Below are 19,683 nucleotides of genomic sequence, written 5' to 3' on the forward strand. Positions count from 1 at the left end.
CGCCCCTCATTTACTGCTTTCCTCCTGGGAGAAAGAGATGTTTAAGAAGTTTGGACATCTCTGTTTTCGCTCCTGAGCACAGTCCAGTTGCTAGTAAGACAGCAGCTAAACCCATCCCCAAAGACTGTCCTTCCCAGGCTTGCAGGGTAATTTTCAGACATTTACCTTTTATTAACTTTTTTCACTGAGAATGATTCTTGAAACTTTTCTGAGAAAATAAAAACAAATAAATCTGTTCAACACTGGAAGTTACTGCATTAATAATTTACTTGCAAACTGTAAGCTGGAGAGCTTATTAAAGCATTTCAGCCTGTAGTTCCCTTTTGAAGTGCTTTGAGACACTTGGCCGGCTTCAATGCTGCTGTTCTCTCCTTGAGCAGCTCCTGATGAGACCTGCCACGGGAGGTCGGAAACTTGAGCCCCTGGGGCTCTGATATACAAATCGGAGAAACAGGGACCAGACTGAAGTGAAGTGTTATTTGCTTTGCAGATGGGATTCAGGCCTCCACCCCTCCATGAAGCTTCCTGTAATCCTTGGTAAAAGCTTAATATCCTGGGATGCAACTTGCTACAGGCATATTTGCTGGAGGAAAATAATCCAGTACAGGGAATGAAGGAAAAATATTGTGTTACATCAAATTGGATTATTAAATGACATACATATCGGAGGCAAAAGCAACAGCTGCTGTGGATTCAAGAGAATCGAGATATGTACTAAAAAAAACCCCAATAAAATGTATAAAAATCAGTGAGCTAAAACACTAAAGAAGAAAAAAAAAATGCACAGTGACAAAGCAGGATGATGGTTGGATTTCAGAAGATACACACATGAGAAGGATTGCCAAATCACCACACTTTGACAGAAGATGCTCAAATTTCCCCCCATAGAGACTGACCGGGACAGAGGATGCTGAAACAGAAGAGGTCCTGCACTGACGGAGCACAGGTGTCTTTTTCTATCCAAGAAACTTTAAGTTCTCATCATCTGCTGGTATCACAGGGCCAGGCACACAGCTGGCTGCCCCTCTCATCTGTGACATTTGCTCACCTAACCGTATTTTTAGATCTACTTAATTATGAAGAGATCATAAAAGGAAGAGCGAGATTTATACACTGAATTTCTAAGTTAGCTCTAAAGGAGAACCCTGTGCCAGCCTCTTGGACTTGACTGGCATTAGTAAAAGCTTTTTCTGGGTTTAAAGCTCAAAACCATTAGCTTTTCTAAGGAACAGAATGGATAAGGAGAACAAACCAAAAGACTTGGTTCAATATTGCTGACGAACGGGAGGTGGCTGGGAAAGACCTACGGGTTTGAGGCAAAGGATTGCATTCAAATTTTCTGATTTCTGCAGTTACTAAATGTTTATTGTATGCCTATAGCCCTAACTCTATTTCACAGCTGGAAATCCTTGAACTCATCATGTACAAATTCATTTTCAGTTTGTATTTAATCAGTGATGTAGCTCTACCCAGGGCTGTTACCTTTACGTGAGGCAGAAATCTGGGACAGTTCCAGGTATCTAAAGCTCACCGAGATCCCGGCCCACGTTACCAGGCTGATCTCCTTCAGTTCCATTGGCTGACTCATCATGGAAAACACCCGGTCTCACCACTGCAAGAATGCGCCAAGGTAACCACAAAGCAGCAACAGAAACTTACAGCAAAACAAGCAATGGAGCAGCAAGTCACTGTCGCTTTGGGGAAAAAAACCCATGGATATACTACCATAAGCCCACGTGAAAGCATATACAACTATTCCTCTCCCCAAAAAACATCCAGTTATGGTACTTTTGATAGAGGATGATCTATATATCCTTCCAGTCCCTGAAGGGGGCCTACAGGAAAGCTGGGGAGGGGCTGTTTGCAAGGGCATGTAGCGATAGGACGAGGGGCAATGGTTTTAAACTAGAGCAGGGTGGGTTTAGATTAGACATTAGGAAGAAGTTCTTTACAATGAGGGTGGTGAGACACTGGAATAGGTTTCCCAGAGAGGTGGTGGAGGCCCCATCCCTGGAGACATTCAAGGCCAGGCTTGATGAGGCTCTGAGCAACCTGATCTAGTTGAAGATGTCCCTGCTGACTGCAGGGGGGTTGGACTAGATGACCTTTAGAGGTCCCTTCTAACCCAACACATTCTATGATTTCATGATATCTAATAATAAACTACCTGCTGACATGAAGAGGAACACGCAGTGTGAAGGCAGGGTTTCAGACAGTGATTTCCTGGTCCAAACTCTGAGAATGCACTTCTGGGTTTTTTTTTTTGGAGAAAGGTCCGTAAAGAACTGAGGTTCATAAAGGTCCATAAAAAAAGGAAAGGTCCATAAAAACAGAGCTGTTAATCCAAGACACCACAACTAGAAACTTGACACTTTTTGAAAACGGTCCCCTGGATGAAGAACAAGTTGCCTCTCCATGCACCCACCCTTCCTGGGATTCATTCACTTTTCAAGGGCAATGGCAGGAGCACTAGGATATTAACTTTGCTTCCCTTTTTAAGAAGCTGTAAACACATTCCTCCTCTCTTCCAGAGGTTTCTGCTCCATCAGGGCACAGGCACGTGAGCTTCTGAGTTGTCAAAACCATCTCAATGTGGAAGGGACTTTCTAGTAGGAGGACACTTCCATACCCTCAGGTATCCCCCACCCAACTCAGAAGACTGTCACCAGCTGCTGATCCTCCTTCTTCAGCTCTTGTCATTTGGTCACAGCATCCCAGGGGAAACAAAGCCCTCAACAGCAGGGAAAGAGTGAAGACTCACTTCAAGGCCAGGTTGGATGGGGCTTTGAGCAGCCTGGTCTAGTGGGAGGTGTCCCTGCCCATGGCAGGGGGGTTGGAACTGGATGATCTTTAAGGTCCCTTCCAACCCAAACCATTCCATGAATCTATGAGTGAGTGGCCAAACAGTGGTTATAAGAGGGGAAAGAGCCTCTTAAAACAGTAAAAAAAAAAAAAAAAAGGTAAAGCCATCACGTATTTAAAAAGTAATCCATATCTTGGTTAATGTATCATAGCATTAATTTCAAAGGCCTTACTCGACAACTTCTGTTGGTTTAAAATCAAAATATTTTGTAAAACCCTACAAAACTACTCCCTCCCCCTACCTCAAGCACTTTCTTGCTTTTAATTTCCGGCAGGATACTCTTAATTACCGGCACATGAGGCAGCCTGGCCCCGCGCGGTCACAGCTGCCGGAGGGCTCAGCCCAAGCAGCGACCGCTGTGGGAACTACACACCCCGCCCCAGGCCGGTGGACCAAAGGTCTCTGCCCAAAGGGTTCTCCACCACCTGGGGTCACAGCCTTCCCCCCCGCTCCACTACCCCAGACGATGAACTATAGCGAATTCTATGGGGAAAGGTATCCTGCGCAGAAATGACAGGGTTTTTTTTATATATATATATATATATATATATATATATATATATATATATATATATATATATATCACACATACATACACACACACACACACATATATATAATACATATATGTGTATATATATTATATACATATTATACAAAATAAAAGTTTACACTGGGCTTGCCATAATTAGCTAGACAAATATACTTTCCCAAACGCTGCAATCTTGTGTATTTAACATTTTTATGTATTTAACATTTAAAAAAAAAATATATATATATATTAAATCCGCTGTTACAGAACCTGATCTATTATTTTTAGGGCTTGAATGGCTACGTGGCTAGCTTAAAACCCAATAAACCACCATAACGTGGTCACTCGCCATTGCTACCACCTAGCACACGAAAAAGACTGCAGCAGGAGACTTTAGAGTCTTCGACACAGCCATCCAAGAATAAAAAGTAAAGCTCTTAACTATACAGAATTGTATTAGTTGTATTTTTAAAAGGGATCACACTTGGAAAATACGCAATTTAAGCAAAGCAACTTCTGCGCAGAGAGTGATCTTTACAGCAACTTTATCTGTTAAGAAAACATCAGATTTTCTTAAAAGTGGCAACACTGTGATTAGAGACCAATTACAAAACTATGAGCAAAAAGATCAGAGGATAATTAAGAAATCTAATTATTTCCACGGATGTAAGGGCAATATAAAACCAAGGAAGTATGTGCAAAGTAAATACAGCCTAAGCAGTTGGGTGCACTTTAGATTGCAAATGAACCAAATTTCACAGAGCACTAATAATTTTCAAGCAGCTCAGTGTTGTTTTGTGCTAGTACTTACTGTTTGCAGAAGTCTGGGTTCCACTGTCAGCGAAATTACAGGCAAAATTACAGCAAAATGAGACAGGCAGAGATCCTGAAGATATCACAGACGAGCATCCAACCATTCATCCGCTGCCATCGTGCCCCAGCCTCACTCGTACAGTCTCACCCAGCGCCGCTCGGGTGCTCGGACTCATTTAGAGCTTTCCCATGAAGAAATAACTTTGGCATCAGCCTGTTTTCTTTTCTTGTCCGACTGGATTAACGCTGACGAATCTGCAGATGACAATAAAGGTATTGCACTGCAAAACAACACAACAAGCTACAAACACGCCCACAAAACTGCCAGATCGCCACCTTTGCCAGGAATCCACGCAGATGAATCACCCCTGCCTGGTTTGTACCCTTCCCTCCTGGTGGAGGAGGCACCTTCTGCTCTTCTGCACTTCACAGATCTAGACTTTAGAAACCAAAAAAGAAAAATTCATGATCAAAACCTGGTCAAGTGAACGCATCACCCTTTGTAAATCAAAGCTGACACTACTGACATTGCTAAAAAGCTCAATGAGGAAGTAATAATCTTTCCTTTATGGGCTGCACCCATCGTAAAGGGTGACAGTTGTCTGCCAAACCTTGTGCCATGTTCGCTCTTGGCTCTTAATACTGGCTCACCTCCAATAGCCAGTAATTTACTGCAAGTAGTTTATCATAACAGAAGAGCAATTCCCAACACTTTCTATTCACAGGGCTGCTTGGGAAGAGCTTCGGTCACTAATTTTTTTTCTACAGTCCTGCAATGTGTTTGTCAGGAGCTTAGAGAGTTTCCTGAAGTACTAATTTTTGTCTGCTACCCCAATTTCATTCAGTCCTCAGCCACAAGGCAGGTCTCCAGTTTTAGCCTAAAGGTAGGTGTTATTTACTGTTCTGTTGTGATAGAGCCAGCCTTGCATCTCACATTTGTATCAAGGAGGAATTAAGCCAAGCACAATTAGACACAGCCAACACAACCTACCTGGGAAGGTTAAAGGACTTGCTCTTGATACAGTACCAGGTAGAGGTGAATTAAAAGGTGGCACCTCAGCAACCTTTTAAATCAGAAGGGCCAAAGACCAGATCGCGTCAAGGTATGGACACCCGTTTTAAAAGGCTTCTTCCCCCAGTCACCTGGAGTTGCGTTTCTACACACTCCCTGAACCCGTGCTACAATGGCAAGACTGAACACCCCTTGATTCTCCAACACCTCCTCAACCTGAGCAACAACCCTCTGAAGGACACAAAGGCTGGCGTGCTTCAACACTCGGACACACACACACACACATCCACCTCCCAGAGGGAAGAGGTGTCAATCTCTGCTCCCCAGGGGCTTCGAAAGATACTCAAACCATGAACATGGTTTCCATGAATTCATGAACCATGAATTCAAGGAAGGTGCTCCAAGCCCTGAAGCCAGCAGCAGTCTCACGCTTTACAGGCTGGTCGAGGCCGTTTGCATTCTTCGAGCTGGGAGGTACGTGCCTGGGCCCCCAGAAGGGAGTGGTTTGTCTTTTCAGCTCTTGCAAAATCCAATTACCCAAGATACACAAGCAGCTGCTTTGACGCTGCTCTAAGAAAGCAAACAGCCAGCAATCAAGAACATCTCTGAGAAACAGCAGCGAAAAAGTAAGGCAGCTGTGAAAACCTGTTTTTCCCCCATTTCCTTTGGGAAGAGTTAAGAGACTTCTGCTAATTTACAACTTTTAAATAAATACCTTGTATTCGTTAAAGTGCAACAGATACTTTGCTACACAACTCAAAGTCAAATCTTGCAACACATTACAGGTTTTCATCAGAAACTTCATTCTCCTAGAAGCAATATTAATGAAAAAGATTATCTTCACAGTGATCGTTTAAATAAATTAAAAAGAAAAAAAGTAGATACCTATTTTTATTTTGAAAACGGTACCTTGTATGCAAGCAAAAGCTTTTTAGAGAATGTTATGAAGATTTAATAAAAGCCTTGCAGTTTAAAAATGCCCTTCTGTTGTTGTGTTCTTAATTTGCCTTTTTTTGCTCATCCACATCCCTTTTAAACATGCCATACTCTCAGTCTTCAGTTCTTCACTACAGATTTAAGAAGTGACTCAAACATGAATTTATCCATGTTACTGTGTGGCAACAGCGACCTTAAAAAAAAGGCCCTGAAGATGCACAGTAAGGTCAGTTCAATATGGACCAACGGCGGGGGGGAGGGAAAGGTATAAAGACATACTGAGAAGTTAATATTCCCAGTTACACTTGCAAAGAAAACCAGTAAGCTTTCTAGCTGTTTGGATCCTAAGCCATCCTGACATTCAGGAACCACAGCATCCCAGTGAATAAATTAAAATCTGAAAGCCTTAAAGGGGACTATATAAATAATAACACATTTTGCACACACACCCCCCCTCAAACTACTCCTCCAAACAATCTGATGGCATACAAAACGTTCCCGAACAGAACGGACCGGACATTTCAACAGGTTTTTAAACTTATTTTATTTGCTGCGTTTGGATAGCATGCATCATTTTACAGCACCGGTAAACAAGTCAGTGAAGCATACTGCTTTTAGGAACTTGTACTGTGGAATGTCTTCAAAAAACCATTACCCTCTCCCCCTCCGCTCTGGTACATAACACTAGCTGAAGACAAGACAGACATAGATCAGGGCAACTGCCTTATGGCTAAAAATACTCATAGCAGCGATTTTTAAAGGAGGGATTTATTAAATCAAGTCATTGCACTTGGGTCATTTATTGCTATAGCGAACAAAGGCCATTAAATAATGAACACCTCTCATTTGTGGTTTTAGCTGATTGTCTCGTTCTGTTCGTCTGCTCCAAGCTTACGTGCAGACACAATTTCTGTAGAGCAATCCGTTCCAAGATTTGTTTCATGCTCTGATCACAGTGAAGAGCTTGTGTAACAAAATTGGCTGTTCCATTCGGCTCAATTCTTGCTTTCCATCACCTGACTTAGAGGTTATGAATTCTAAGTGCGAGTTTAGTGTCTGACGAGAAGTGTTACCGCTGCACATTACTCCTCAATACCAAAGATCTGGCTCAAGTCTTCATTTGTGATGCATCTAGACAATTAAAAGTTCAAAGCGTTAATATTGAATCAGCTTATTAGCAACGTGACTAGCAAATATTACCCAATACTTGCACAGCAGATTAATCAAATTTTACGAACAATTTAAATCAGCAACTGACAAACATCCTCCAATTGACTTTTTTGATGTATTTTATGATGCATCAACTGTGGAAAAAAAAAATACTCCCAAGAAGTAACACTTCCATGTCACTTGAGCAAGTGATGTACTACATAATTACTATATTTACGACTACTTCCATGAATAGAAACTTAATTAGTTCTCTGATTGGTGAAGTTGCCAAACTAAGTGGCATGTTTTTGTAATGTAAATTCTAGCAGACCAAAAGGAGATAAGGTGATTTACTCACAGAAGTAATTCGTTTGACTGGCTTTCTAAAGCCGTGTGTTTTTTAATTTTTTAATCAAATGAACACAGCAATACATATCATTGTCTTCCATCACTTTGCATATTATTCTGGTGCACTGTGTTGAGCTCAGGGGTTCAAGATAATGGCAATCCACAAGATCTCAACTGTTTTCCATAAAACGTGAAAGACACCCTCTTGGAAACCAGCACAATGCTGTCAAAGCAACTGTTCCAATCACTCATTAAAATACAAAGATGTTATTAAATTTAGAGGTACACAATATACTGATAAAGTTTATGGCATAAATATATAAATATTGAGACCTTTTGAGAGTATCAAAGTTCCAAAGGGATTTGGTTGGAGACATATTATAAACAAAACCTGACTATTGTAAAAACAGACCAAGACGCATATTTAAGCACTAGAAAGACCGATGACTTCAGTTTAGATACACAGAAGCACAGGCGTTGTGACTTAAGGTTTACTTTTTCATGCTGTAGTATTTCAGGCACAACAGGTTGAGTTAAGACTGGATTCTGGTCTCGTTCCCGTATTTCTTGCATTTTGTGGTTTTAAAAGTTAATTTTGTCATAACGTTATGATTCAGTCCTAAATCCCTTTTTAATCCAATAGTGCAAGTGACAAAGTGTTCTGCTCAGTTACCCAGATTAGATCATTCGTTCTTATTACAATGCATAGGAGTTTCACCTGCTTCATCGCATTAACAAATTCCTATCTCATGACATAACTTACAAACAGAATATTATTAATATTCTCACTGCAGACAGGCGCAACAGCAGAACCGCCCAAATGATACAAATATCATATATTCCCTTTTGCACGTAGGGGAAAAGTAGTGACTACAATTACGATACAGTTATTCCACCCCTCCCAACAGACTATTTTACAGATTAGTTGTAAAGATAGATCACCCTTTTATAGTATAGATCTCTTTAAAAATTAAGCTACAGGTATTCAATAAAAATCTATTAAGAATTCCCTCTCCTTTCTATACAGATTCAGTAGTATTTTCAAGCAAACCAAAAAATAAGGTCTGCAATTCCAGCACAGTAAGAAATAAGGCCTCTTTTATATTGGCAAAAAAATTACACCGTTATTCTTTTCTGTTTTCTTATCTCTCTGAATAAAAGACTATATTCCTTTTTTTACTACATTTTTTCTTTAAGACTGTAGAACACCAGCATCCATTATTACGAAATAACAGTCCGTTCTCCTTGTGTTCAGCTTTGAATTCCTGATGAGTTAAAAACATTGAGTCCATAGCTGTCTCATGTAGACATCACTGCTTTCTTCAATTTTTCTATTTCAAGCTGGAAAAAGGACATTTTGAAAAGAAGAGTCAGTATTAAAGTACCAATAATCTAAAGCCTTCAGAGCTTTCACCAAAATTCTAACCTTTGCATTTCAAAGACACGTAAATAAAATTGTAACACGGAAGCATCTGCCAGCTCAATACTTACAGCTGATTTTATACTAATATATTGCTAAACAAATGAGAATTTAAAATCATTAAAAATTTGCCTACAGTTCTGGTACATCTTATTGGATAAACTCACTCTGAATAAAGCAGTCAAAGCTGGGTTATGGAATCATTTGACATTTCTCCACTTCCTAAAGCAGCCTTCATGCAAAATATCACGCCACAATTGATTTGTATTTCTTCAAATGGATTTAGAGGATACATGGAAGTTACCTCCTCTGCGTTCCCAGGGCATATTTAAGGCAGCTTCATTGATTGCTTTAGAGATGTATTAAAGAAAGACTCACCAGAAGGTCTTCTCAAGTTTCGAAAGTAGCTTTGTTGTGTCAATAAGAAGTATTATTTCACGAATAAAATGCCCTTTTGTACCAGACTGAAGTAATTTTCTGTAATAAGCTCATCCTATTAACTACTTAACAGCATCACACTGTAACGCAGGTAGCCCTCTTCATCATAGAGAGGTGTGGCGTTCATTCATAAGGAAATTCGTCAGATGCATTCTGTTCTTTTGGCAAATTATCCACTTAATATTTAAGCAGTTCACGAAAAATCTAAGAAAGTTTACTTCTGCCCTCTTTTTCTTTTGATTACATAAAGTAAACTTGTCCTTCAATCTTACAAAAGCAAAGTATTAATATTTTCTCCTGGAACATGCCCAGTTGGACCTATTTCAGCAAAGAGCAGAACCTAGCAACGTTGAACTGAACTCACATGCCAACGCTCATACATATTGTTAAAAATAATTTTCCAGATAAAGCAAGCTGAACGAAGAGGAACTGTGAGTCTTTTATATACATCCAACCGCCTCGTGAGGCCCTCATTCAACCACACAGTAACACAGCAATACAAAAAGCTTGAGCAGGTTCGTTAAGACTTTCCTGTGGCATCAAATTCCAGAACACTGCCTAGGTACTTCTAACCTTCCCCCACCTCCGATTGCTAACGTTACCTCCAGATTACTTCGCAACAGCTTCTCTTCTTCCAAATCCTTCTTTAGTTTTTCCAGTTCTCTCCTAACAATAGTTAAGATATCAGAAATACAAGTCAGAACAGGGGAGAAAAAAAAAATCTACATTACTAAGAAGAGGAAGCACAGGCCTTGTTTAAATTTTATGAGAGGAATTCACACAACTGTTTAATGCTACATCTTACAAATAAAACGTACATATAAGTACATGCCCACTAGTGAACTGGTAGTCAAATCTGTTGGACAACAAGCTTCCACCAACTCTCAAGACTTCCTACCTATCACTATGCCCCTATCCCTAACTTATAATCACAATTTTAAGTAGGCTACTTAAAAATTTGTATTGTTATTTTACTTGGAGAGCAGAATTTAAGCTACAATAACCAGGTAATTTCTACATACAGAATAGGAATTCTTTAGAATGTTTCTAAAACATGCTTTATTTCATGGCTATGTTCAGGCAAGAAAGTGCTAAGAATTATCACGAAGTCGCTAAAGAACTAGTTCATTAATCACCAGAACTCATAATTTACTAGTTTGCTTTGGAGAGCAACTGATCCTGATGTTTTATAACCTCTCAAAAGGTCACTCTAAAAGCCAGTTTAGTTATCTGTAAGAATGTAAACAGAAATAAGGTAAATTTCCTACAGATTGGTCTTTACTACGTTTACTTAAACACCAGTTACATCTTTCTTCGACATCATTCTCCGAACACAACCCTACCCACATGCACACAGACGACAGGCCCACCACGATCACCAATCTGAAAAGCTCAGTAGTATCTTTCCCTACTGCCAGCCATGGCAATACTGCAGCTACTTCTGTGCAGTGTTACACAAGGCCAGCACCTGTACTTACGGTAAATACCACAAAAATTATCTCCTTTTCCTTACAGTGAAAACACTAACTGTTTAACAAATGTTTTCAAAGAGCTACAATGAAAGCAGGAGTGCAAAGGAGGAAGGAAAAAATGTGTATGAATTCAAAAAACTACTCTGACATCGTATTTGTACATTTTTAGGACGTCGAGTTGGATCAAATTCTAAAGAACAAAGTTCTGAATTAATATATAAATATAGGATAGCTTTTTATTTTTAAGAAGTTTAATACTAAAGACATTTGGAAGATATCTATGTATCTCTTTGCAGACTAAGAAGGAAAATATTTACCCATGTTCTTTCTTCAGTGCATCTACTAAACCCATCAAATCATTAATCTGAGTCCTGAGCTCTTCCATAGAAATTTTTTCATCATCCGTCTCTCCTTTAAGTTGGATGTCTCCAGGGAAAAAGTTTAGTAGAACAGAGCTTGGTCTCTGAGACGAAGATGGAACTGGTGGACTGAGTGCAGATGGCTGAAAAAAATACAATCAGTAGAAAGCTAAGAAATGAAATCTTTATGAACCGGCCACTTACAGCATACAGATTGTACTGGTATGGGAGCCACATGTGCACAAGCTTCCTTAATTTTCTACCCAAAAGGTAAAAAACAATGTCCAGTCCAAACGAACTACTGTAGTATAAGAGAGAGTTCTTTTATAGAGCTCTTCATTAAGCACTTCCCTGAGGTTCCTGTAGTCACTAAAAGAAGTGCTCACACTGCAGGTCTCTACACTTTAAAAAAACCCAAAAAACAAAACAAAACAACCCTGTGATTTACTGGAGCCCATTGGTTCATTATAAACCATCTTTTGTGCACCTTTCTAATTTGCTCAGTTGTTCTGTCTGTTGGGAGACTAATGGCCGAGCAGATACAAAGCTCATTTGGGAAATAGCACCATAGTTTCATGATACTTGATACAGTAGTTCTCATCAGAACTGATGGACTTGATAAAGTATGAATAAACTTTACACTAAAATTTCTACTATGAACATTATACTAAGTGACATGGCTCATGTGCATTTAAATACAATTATTAGCATTTAGATGGTTGCATCAATCTCAATCGGGAATACGAGCAAGATGAACAGAGTACCTAGCTGCCTGGTACTTCTCTCTAGCGCCTTGGTATCATACCTTTTTTGTTTCCACTGGCTTTGGTTTGGCACTTTCTTCTTCTTTCTGCACCTTCAAATTTTTTTCTGGACTCAGATTTTGACTTGCCTGGTAAACCATTCATAAAAAAATGAGAAGGCTTTCAGAATTAAATAAAAATAAAGTAGTAAATTAAAAAAAGAACTGTTACATTTCCTAAAGATGCAATAGTAAAAAGAACAAAAATAAACCAAACTTAGATTGCTAGACTACCATAGTTCTCTCTCCCTGCCAGTCAGAACTTTCCTTCCCAGCAACACTCATTCAGCTGAATTGAAATCAAATATAGGAATCTTGCGCAGGATTTTCAAGCACCTCTGCAGCACTTAACAAGTCCTTGATGCTTTCGGGAGCATGTACAGGCTCCGTAAAACACAAACATCAAGAGGCAGTAACTGTAGATGGCAACTGGCACGACTGAACTATACAACATCCCATGATATAAATTGATTTCGATGGCTCTGCACCACCTGGTTCTCATGGTCTGACAATCTCACATCTTAGCACATGAGATCACAAGTCCCGCATTACAGCAACATTAAATTACAAATTTGTTGTGGCCAAAGACTATATATCGTTAGGTTTGTAAGGCACTAAAGACACTTTCAGAGTTGTGTGTAGGCACAATGCTTATTTCATCATGAGTGATGCTAGGAGAGCTGAGTATTTACTGCAGTAATACCCCTCAGAACAAACACTCCTTAAACGATGCAGCTGCTCTGACATACACTTCCCTCCTGGGAACGGATATTCCTGTAGACGAAGTCTATAGGAACTGAGCCTCTGCGGCATTTTGCATTTCACTCTCAGGTAGACGGTCCATAAGACCATTTTTAAGTGCAATCCTGTTTCCTGGGAAGCTAATTCTTAGTTCACTACTGGGAAAACAAAGCCCATATACTCACAGGATTACCGCTACTGAAACGCGAAGGCGGCCTCCTACCAGGCATCTTGGGTCGGTTTGCAGTAGGGTGGGATAGATTATCTGAGGTAGCTATTACATCATCAAAGCTTAACAGATCTAGAAAAAGATGAAAACAGACCACCATCAAGACCAGAAGGTTTTGCTGTGTTCTTTTTTATCACTTTTTTCATTAAGACAAAAAAAAAAAAATATCAGAGTTCTTATTGTTTCAAGGACTTTCGGCACATAGAACACATGAGCCATATGAAACAACTACATGACTCTGATCTACCTGGGAAACCACATTTTCCCCCTTGAAAAAAATTAGGTGTTAACTCAACTAGCATTTAAGTTTGAGTTCTCAACAGAAGAAGTGCTGTAGTAACATGGCAGGATAAAACAGACCTAACAAGTATCTGCAGAAAAATCTATTTATGACTGGGTTTTTTGAGAGGTGCCATATTCAACTATGTAAGAGGATATTTTCTTGTTGCTAAACTTGCATGAAAAGCATGAAGATACAAGTTTAGTGACTAAGACAAAAATAAAAGCAACGTGGTAAAGTACATGTCCAAACTTGGTGAAAGTAAGTTAACAAGACATTAACTGCAAGTATTTCTGTTCAGGGTAGTTTTTTCATATGCAGTACTTCGTCTAAATAAAACACACTTCATAAAGTCTGTAATAAAACATTTCAGAACTCCATTCTCATACTTTATTAAATCACAGAGAGCTCTTTGCTCCTTAGTCTCTTTATGCTCATAGCTCTAGGTAAACTCTGTCTGAGATCAGTAGAAATTCTTTACGTCCTATGGGAAGAGGCAACCTTAGGAAAAAACCTATTAATGGGAGGAATAGAATATATCTGACCTAATAACATAAGTACTTCCACCTAGTTAACAACTGGACTTCTTAACCATTTCTCCGCAAAAATAATAATACTTACCTGTCGACGAACGTGTAACGAGACAGGATTTTTATGTAAGCATCAACATAAGATTATTGATGTTATATATAATTTTACAACACTAATTCATTAGACTTGTTCTAGAGACTCTAAATGTTTAGCTAAAATGCCACACAGCATTTACTACAGGCACCAGAAGGTTTGGGGTTTTGTTTTTGGGTTGGGTTTTTTGTGGCCTCTGATTTTTACATGACATTATGATTAATCAAACAGAAGTTATGATACTTCTTTCCCTATTTTCTCATTCATTTTGAAGCTACAGCAAGAGGTCAGATAAGAAAAAAAAAGCCCTAAGAACACTGAGCCGGACCATTCATACCACTTCAGTGTTTGGAGGGTTTAAAATCATCTGATTAATCCAAGTTTTACTCACACGTTGTCAAAGCTAATTTATACCTGTAGGTACTAAGTTTTCCACTGAATGCTTTAACTGATTTTAATGTCTTCTAGTCTGCGTTGCTATCCTTGAAGTCCTTAAAATATTCACATCTTTTGGACACCCAAACATATTTACTTCATCATCTGCTGCCTTGTTGAAACACAAGCTATCTACTACCAATCTGTTACCAATCAGTTTTGCTGCTTTTTAATTTTTATTAAAGAAAACGTAACGACAGTCTTTTGTAAACATGTAATCATATTTGCAATTAAAAAAAGCGGGGAAGAAAAACAAAGAAGGAAGAAACAGAAGAGTGATGAATGGCAAGCGGCTGACGGAAAAGAGGATGAGGGAGAAATAAATAACTACAAAGGTATTTTTGCTGTAGTTTGTGCCAATAAAATATTTAACTTATTAGAAGTCAAGCAACAGTGATCAAGGGGTATATCTTCATGTTCTTTACTCAATCGACAGTAACCCCAGAGCACTAACCCGTGACAAAATGTAAAAATCAGGATTTATGTTAGTTGGGTATTATTAAAAAGGTAACAATAATGCAGGAAAAAAATAAATATGCCTCTTCCCCCATCTCAGTAATTTCTGCCTTTAAACAATCCTCCTTTTGTCATTCAGCAGCAATGAGAAATCATTTGGCAGTAAATTTAAATAAGAATTGTAAATTGAGTTGCTACTATGATTGTAATGCCAGCCCTGTCTCCATGAACAAAGTACAAATCAGGCATATTAAGTGTATTAAGAACATATTAAGAATAAATACTGTGTACTTCTGAAAAAAATACGCAGTATTTGACAAGGCTTGAAGATGAAGACTGAAACAGTCTTGAACTGTACATGATTTAAATATAGATGGTGGGATGACGCTAAAGCCAAGGGGTTTTTTTCTTATTTGGAAGATCTTCTAAAGGAAATTGCTACACTTGAGACAATTGCTCAGCATTAGAACATTACCAGCACGTTACAGTCAGAGGGAATTCTGACTGTACTCGAATCTTCCTTCTCACCTTTCCATTTTGCTGCTTTGGTATAGGGAAGAAATTAAGACACAGGCTGGTGGGGATTAGGGTTTATGGTTGTGGTGGTTTTGTTTGTTTGTTTTATTGTGGGCTTTGGGGATTTGCTTGTTTGTTTTTCTTTTTCAACAGCATTCTTAGTTATTGTAGGAGAAAGCTTGGCCCCACCGAAACCAATAAAGATACTGATGAAACCCACTGAAAATTCACAATTTACACCCATTTCAATCAATAAAGTGATTTATCAATTAACTTTCTTACAACAGCCTGTGAGTAATTGCAAAAGGAAATCCCACCAAAGTGCCAAAAGGGCAATACCGTACATCTAGGGATAATACGAGTCAAAAAAATTATTTTAAGGCTGAGCGAGAACACCTTTCTTTCTAGAAAGATGAGCTAAGCTTAAACAGTTACCTAGGACAGACTATTAGAAACGTCTCTTCTTCAAGCTTAACATGGATCCATAACAGAGCTGTTAGGAGCTTTAACAGACACAATTAGGTGGAAGGTTTTGTTAAGGTTCGTGAATGCTTCGAGTGTACTCATAGCAGTTTGTCTTAAAAAGCCTTCACAAAAAGAAGCAAAGCTGAAGGGATGCCTAAAGAAATTATGGTTCCAACATCTCACGTGGCTGGGGTTAAAAACCCATGACAGAAGTGAAACATATGCAATATTTCAGAAGGCAAGACCTCTCATTAATCTGCAGAGTAAGAGAAGACGGCAGGCAGCCCTTTTTCCTATTACTCTTTTTGCTGAGATTGCCCCCCAAAATTCTGGGGACATATATAAGCTCTAGAATATTTAAATTCGCAGTTGAGCAATAGTAGGTATTTGCAGCCATTAAGCACGTGCCTAATGTGTGACTTTCACAAATGCTGTTTTACAACACTCATAATACTAAATACGCAACTATGAAGTCTTTGGCTAATCTGTGCTATAGAAAGACAAGACATTCAACCGAAGTACACCTAAATACATCTAGTCCTGTAGATATTGAACACATTTCACTAGAAACGCTATGTTTGGCTTATCAATAGCTGGACTGTAGTTTTTCTTCTTTGGTTGGTTTGTTTGTTTTTTCTTTTTAACCTCTACAAGTTTCCTAATTGAAAAGTATAAAGTAACTCCATGTTTAACAGCTAAGGAAAACAGGCATTCAAAGAAACAAAAAAGCATTTTAAATTGAAACCCAAAAATTTTAGTATCAATAACTGCAACTGAAAATTATGCTTATGACGTTAAGAAGAGGCTATGCGTATGGCAGAAAGCATTTGGATTTCCTTATAGATTGTTATCTTACCAAAATGGAGAAGGGTAGGGTAATTTCCTGACACGTAAGAAGGGAAACATGGCAAACAGGATAGGAAACAAAATCTGGAAAGAAAAGTCAAGGAGAGGAATGTCTAGAAAAAGATTCTGAACCAAAAATTTACTTTACAAAGCAGGAAAAAGAAACATTTGTAGAAGAAACAGAATCGCTTTACATGTTCAGCATGCTATTATTACAGCTTTAGTCTTTTACAGTACTTAATTCTAACCGAACAGAGAAACATTTATGCAATTTTTCGAATACAGCTTTTAAGAGGAGGTATTTCAACATGATTAATATTTCTGAGTGTTTTTGAGTATTTGTCCTTATCTGAAAGAGTATTTAAAGCTTTTCCTTATCTAATGGTTGGGGGCCTAATTTTTTTTTTGGGGGGGGGGGGGAGCTCTTATTAAAGAAAAAGTTCCATCTGTTTTCGATGGGAGTTTTTTCCTGGGGAAAAATGATACAGTAACACATCTAGCACAGTCTTAGGGATAAACATCTGAGTAGTAGGACAAGGCTTATATTTTTGTCTTTCAGCTTACTTTGACCTGAAAGTGTTTCTTCTGTACCCTCAGTCAAAATACATTTTTAAATAGAGGCAATAATTAAACTGCCAATTCAAAGTCTTTAAAACAAAACATATCACAACATATGCATCAATTTTACTGGGGAATAAAAAAAGAACTTATAAATACCCTGAAGTATTTATAAGTAACATAGATAGTATTTGTAATATTTCCAGGATATTTTAAACCTAGTGAAGTACAATTTTTTGTGGTTCAGAAAAAACATGACTTCTGTCTTACAAACATACATGAACTAACCTTTCCTCCTACAAAGCATTTCAGCTTAGAAGCACATTTTAAAATGCTTACTGGAAAACAAAAATCAGGACTCCTCCTTTCTATTCATAACCTGCTTCAGTTTTTTAATGTGTTATTTTTTATCTTGCAGATGAATTTATTACATTTTAGGACCAACTATCCTACAACCTGAATATCATTATTTGCCTTAAAAAAAATTAAGTTATACTACAATTTAAGAATGTGTTATTACTAAAACTTCTTCTGAGATGAAGGGTTGCATTTGAGATATGCAAGCCAAACACTGCAAGTACAATTCACTAAAGCTTTTTCTGCAGTGCTTAGTCATACAATAAAAACAATTTAGAGTTTAAAAAAAAAAGCTCACAACAAATGATGTCTGCCTAAGAGACAAACAGAGGACTGAAAGCAGTTGCTCTGTCAACTAAAGGACAAAATTTCACTGTACAATAGCTCAGAGAGCCTGATCATCAATGTGGGTGCTTTAACCAGTATCAAGGGGTTTACTGGACAAATTTACATTTAAAGAGCTGCCAGGTTTGACTCAAGGTGTATTAAGCAAAGCCAGAAGCATGAAATTGAAATGCACAATGCTCCATGTTGGCCAAAATTTAAGGTCTGATAAAGTCAATAATCTAGGATAGCTACGAACTTAAATCACAGAACGCTGAAGGCAATGGCATTACTAAAAATACGCAAGTTAGCTAGAAAAGCAAAAGTTATCTGAAATGCAAGAGCAGAACAAACAGAACCAGTCAGTAAGGAAAACAATTTCATAAAAACGCAAGATAAAAGTGGCAGCAAAAAAACATGCTTTCAAATCAATAGAACAAACCATTACCTATGTTTTTCTCTTCCTGTCATCTTTTACAACATAAAGCTCACCGAGTACCTCGTTTGGTACTTGGAGCCTAATGACATCTGTTCATCACTTGCTCGCTCTTACCTTCAGCTACCTACAGCAGTTCTAAAAATTAGACTTTCTATTGAACAGGCATAAATACACTTTGTGGAATAAATTCCTTAAAAACCTTATTCTAACCTTGTAAAATACTGCAATCCAAACAGGAAGACCCAAAAGAATGTTTTTTTCTTTTCTTACCTGATTCTTTAGAGCTCTTTACCACAAGTGAATCTACCTCTACTGATTTTGGTCTAAGTGGTAACGGTTCAGAGTCTAACTTTGGTTTTGCTACTGGCTCAACTTCAGATTTCGGTCGAAGAGAAACAACTTCTCCATTAGGCCTGTAGTAAGAAAAAATAAGACAAGGCATACCTAGTTAAGAGATTAAGTAGTTCACCACTGAAACATAACAAGAATTAGAAGTAAATGGAAAAGTTTCAGTAGACTTTATAATTTTCTAAAGTCTTGCTAAAAATCAAGTCTTTCAGAGAGCAATTCTTGTCCTATAAAAGCCAATTGTTTTGTTCCAGCTCTTTCAGAGTTGTCAAACAGGTACAATCCCCTTGTAAAAATAATCCAAAACTTATGCACTACAGACTACATTTTGGCACTTAAATCTAAACTATTACACTCCAGTGCAAGAGAAGACAAGAGAGCTGAATAGCACCTTCAGTAATATCTCTTGAAATATTCAGAAACATACTCAGATTCCTTGACATCAAAGTTTTCCTGTAAAGAAAAGAGTTGCCAAGAACAAGTTATTTCTGTCAGATTCAATGTCTCCCTGACATTAACTGATCTCCCAAATCCTTTATTTGGAAGTTTTATTGCAGTAGAAAAAGAGATAGCAGCCCTGTCTTCCTAGAGCAATGTTAAACTTTCAGACATCTAAACACATTTAAAGACTCCTAAGATTTAAAGCTTTCAATTATTAAAGGGCCACAGCTTACTATAGACCTCTATTTAACTGTACACGTGTATCCCTTTACATTCATACTTATTTCCTAAAATAGGGGAGGAGAACATGACTTGTAGTTTAAAAAAAAAAAATAATCTTTACTTGGGAAGCTCTCTGAAATACCCCACGATACAACTCAATTACATACTGAAAACCTAAACAGAAGTAGCACGGCAATGGCCCAACTCTTCAGTCAGGCATCCGATGTTCCCAGGGCTGTGCTGAGCAGGATCAGAGGC

General features: G+C 38.3%; 1 protein-coding gene across 5 annotated transcripts in view; it reads right to left on the reverse strand.

Annotated features, from left to right (window-relative positions):
* Positions 1-6,685: 6,685 nt before the first annotated feature.
* CD2AP (CD2 associated protein) overlaps positions 6,686-19,683 on the reverse strand; it is an 86,856-nt gene continuing 73,858 nt past the window's right edge. For 4 of the 5 annotated variants that reach the window (XM_054195865.1, XM_054195863.1, XM_054195862.1 and 1 more), the window contains 6 exons: positions 18,685-18,827; positions 13,071-13,186; positions 12,148-12,234; positions 11,301-11,485; positions 10,114-10,177; positions 6,686-8,994 (listed from right to left, as the gene is read on the reverse strand). In XM_054195865.1, coding sequence (XP_054051840.1) covers positions 8,953-8,994; positions 10,114-10,177; positions 11,301-11,485; positions 12,148-12,234; positions 13,071-13,186; positions 18,685-18,827 — 637 coding nt within the window. In that variant the 3' untranslated portion in view covers positions 6,686-8,952. Of the gene's footprint in view, positions 8,995-10,113; positions 10,178-11,300; positions 11,488-12,147; positions 12,235-13,070; positions 13,187-18,684; positions 18,828-19,683 lie in introns of those variants that run through there. The other variant, XR_008465536.1, reaches the window with a different exon arrangement.

This window comes from Rissa tridactyla, chromosome 3 (assembly GCF_028500815.1).
Source record: "Rissa tridactyla isolate bRisTri1 chromosome 3, bRisTri1.patW.cur.20221130, whole genome shotgun sequence".
Lineage (NCBI taxonomy): Eukaryota > Metazoa > Chordata > Aves > Charadriiformes > Laridae > Rissa > Rissa tridactyla.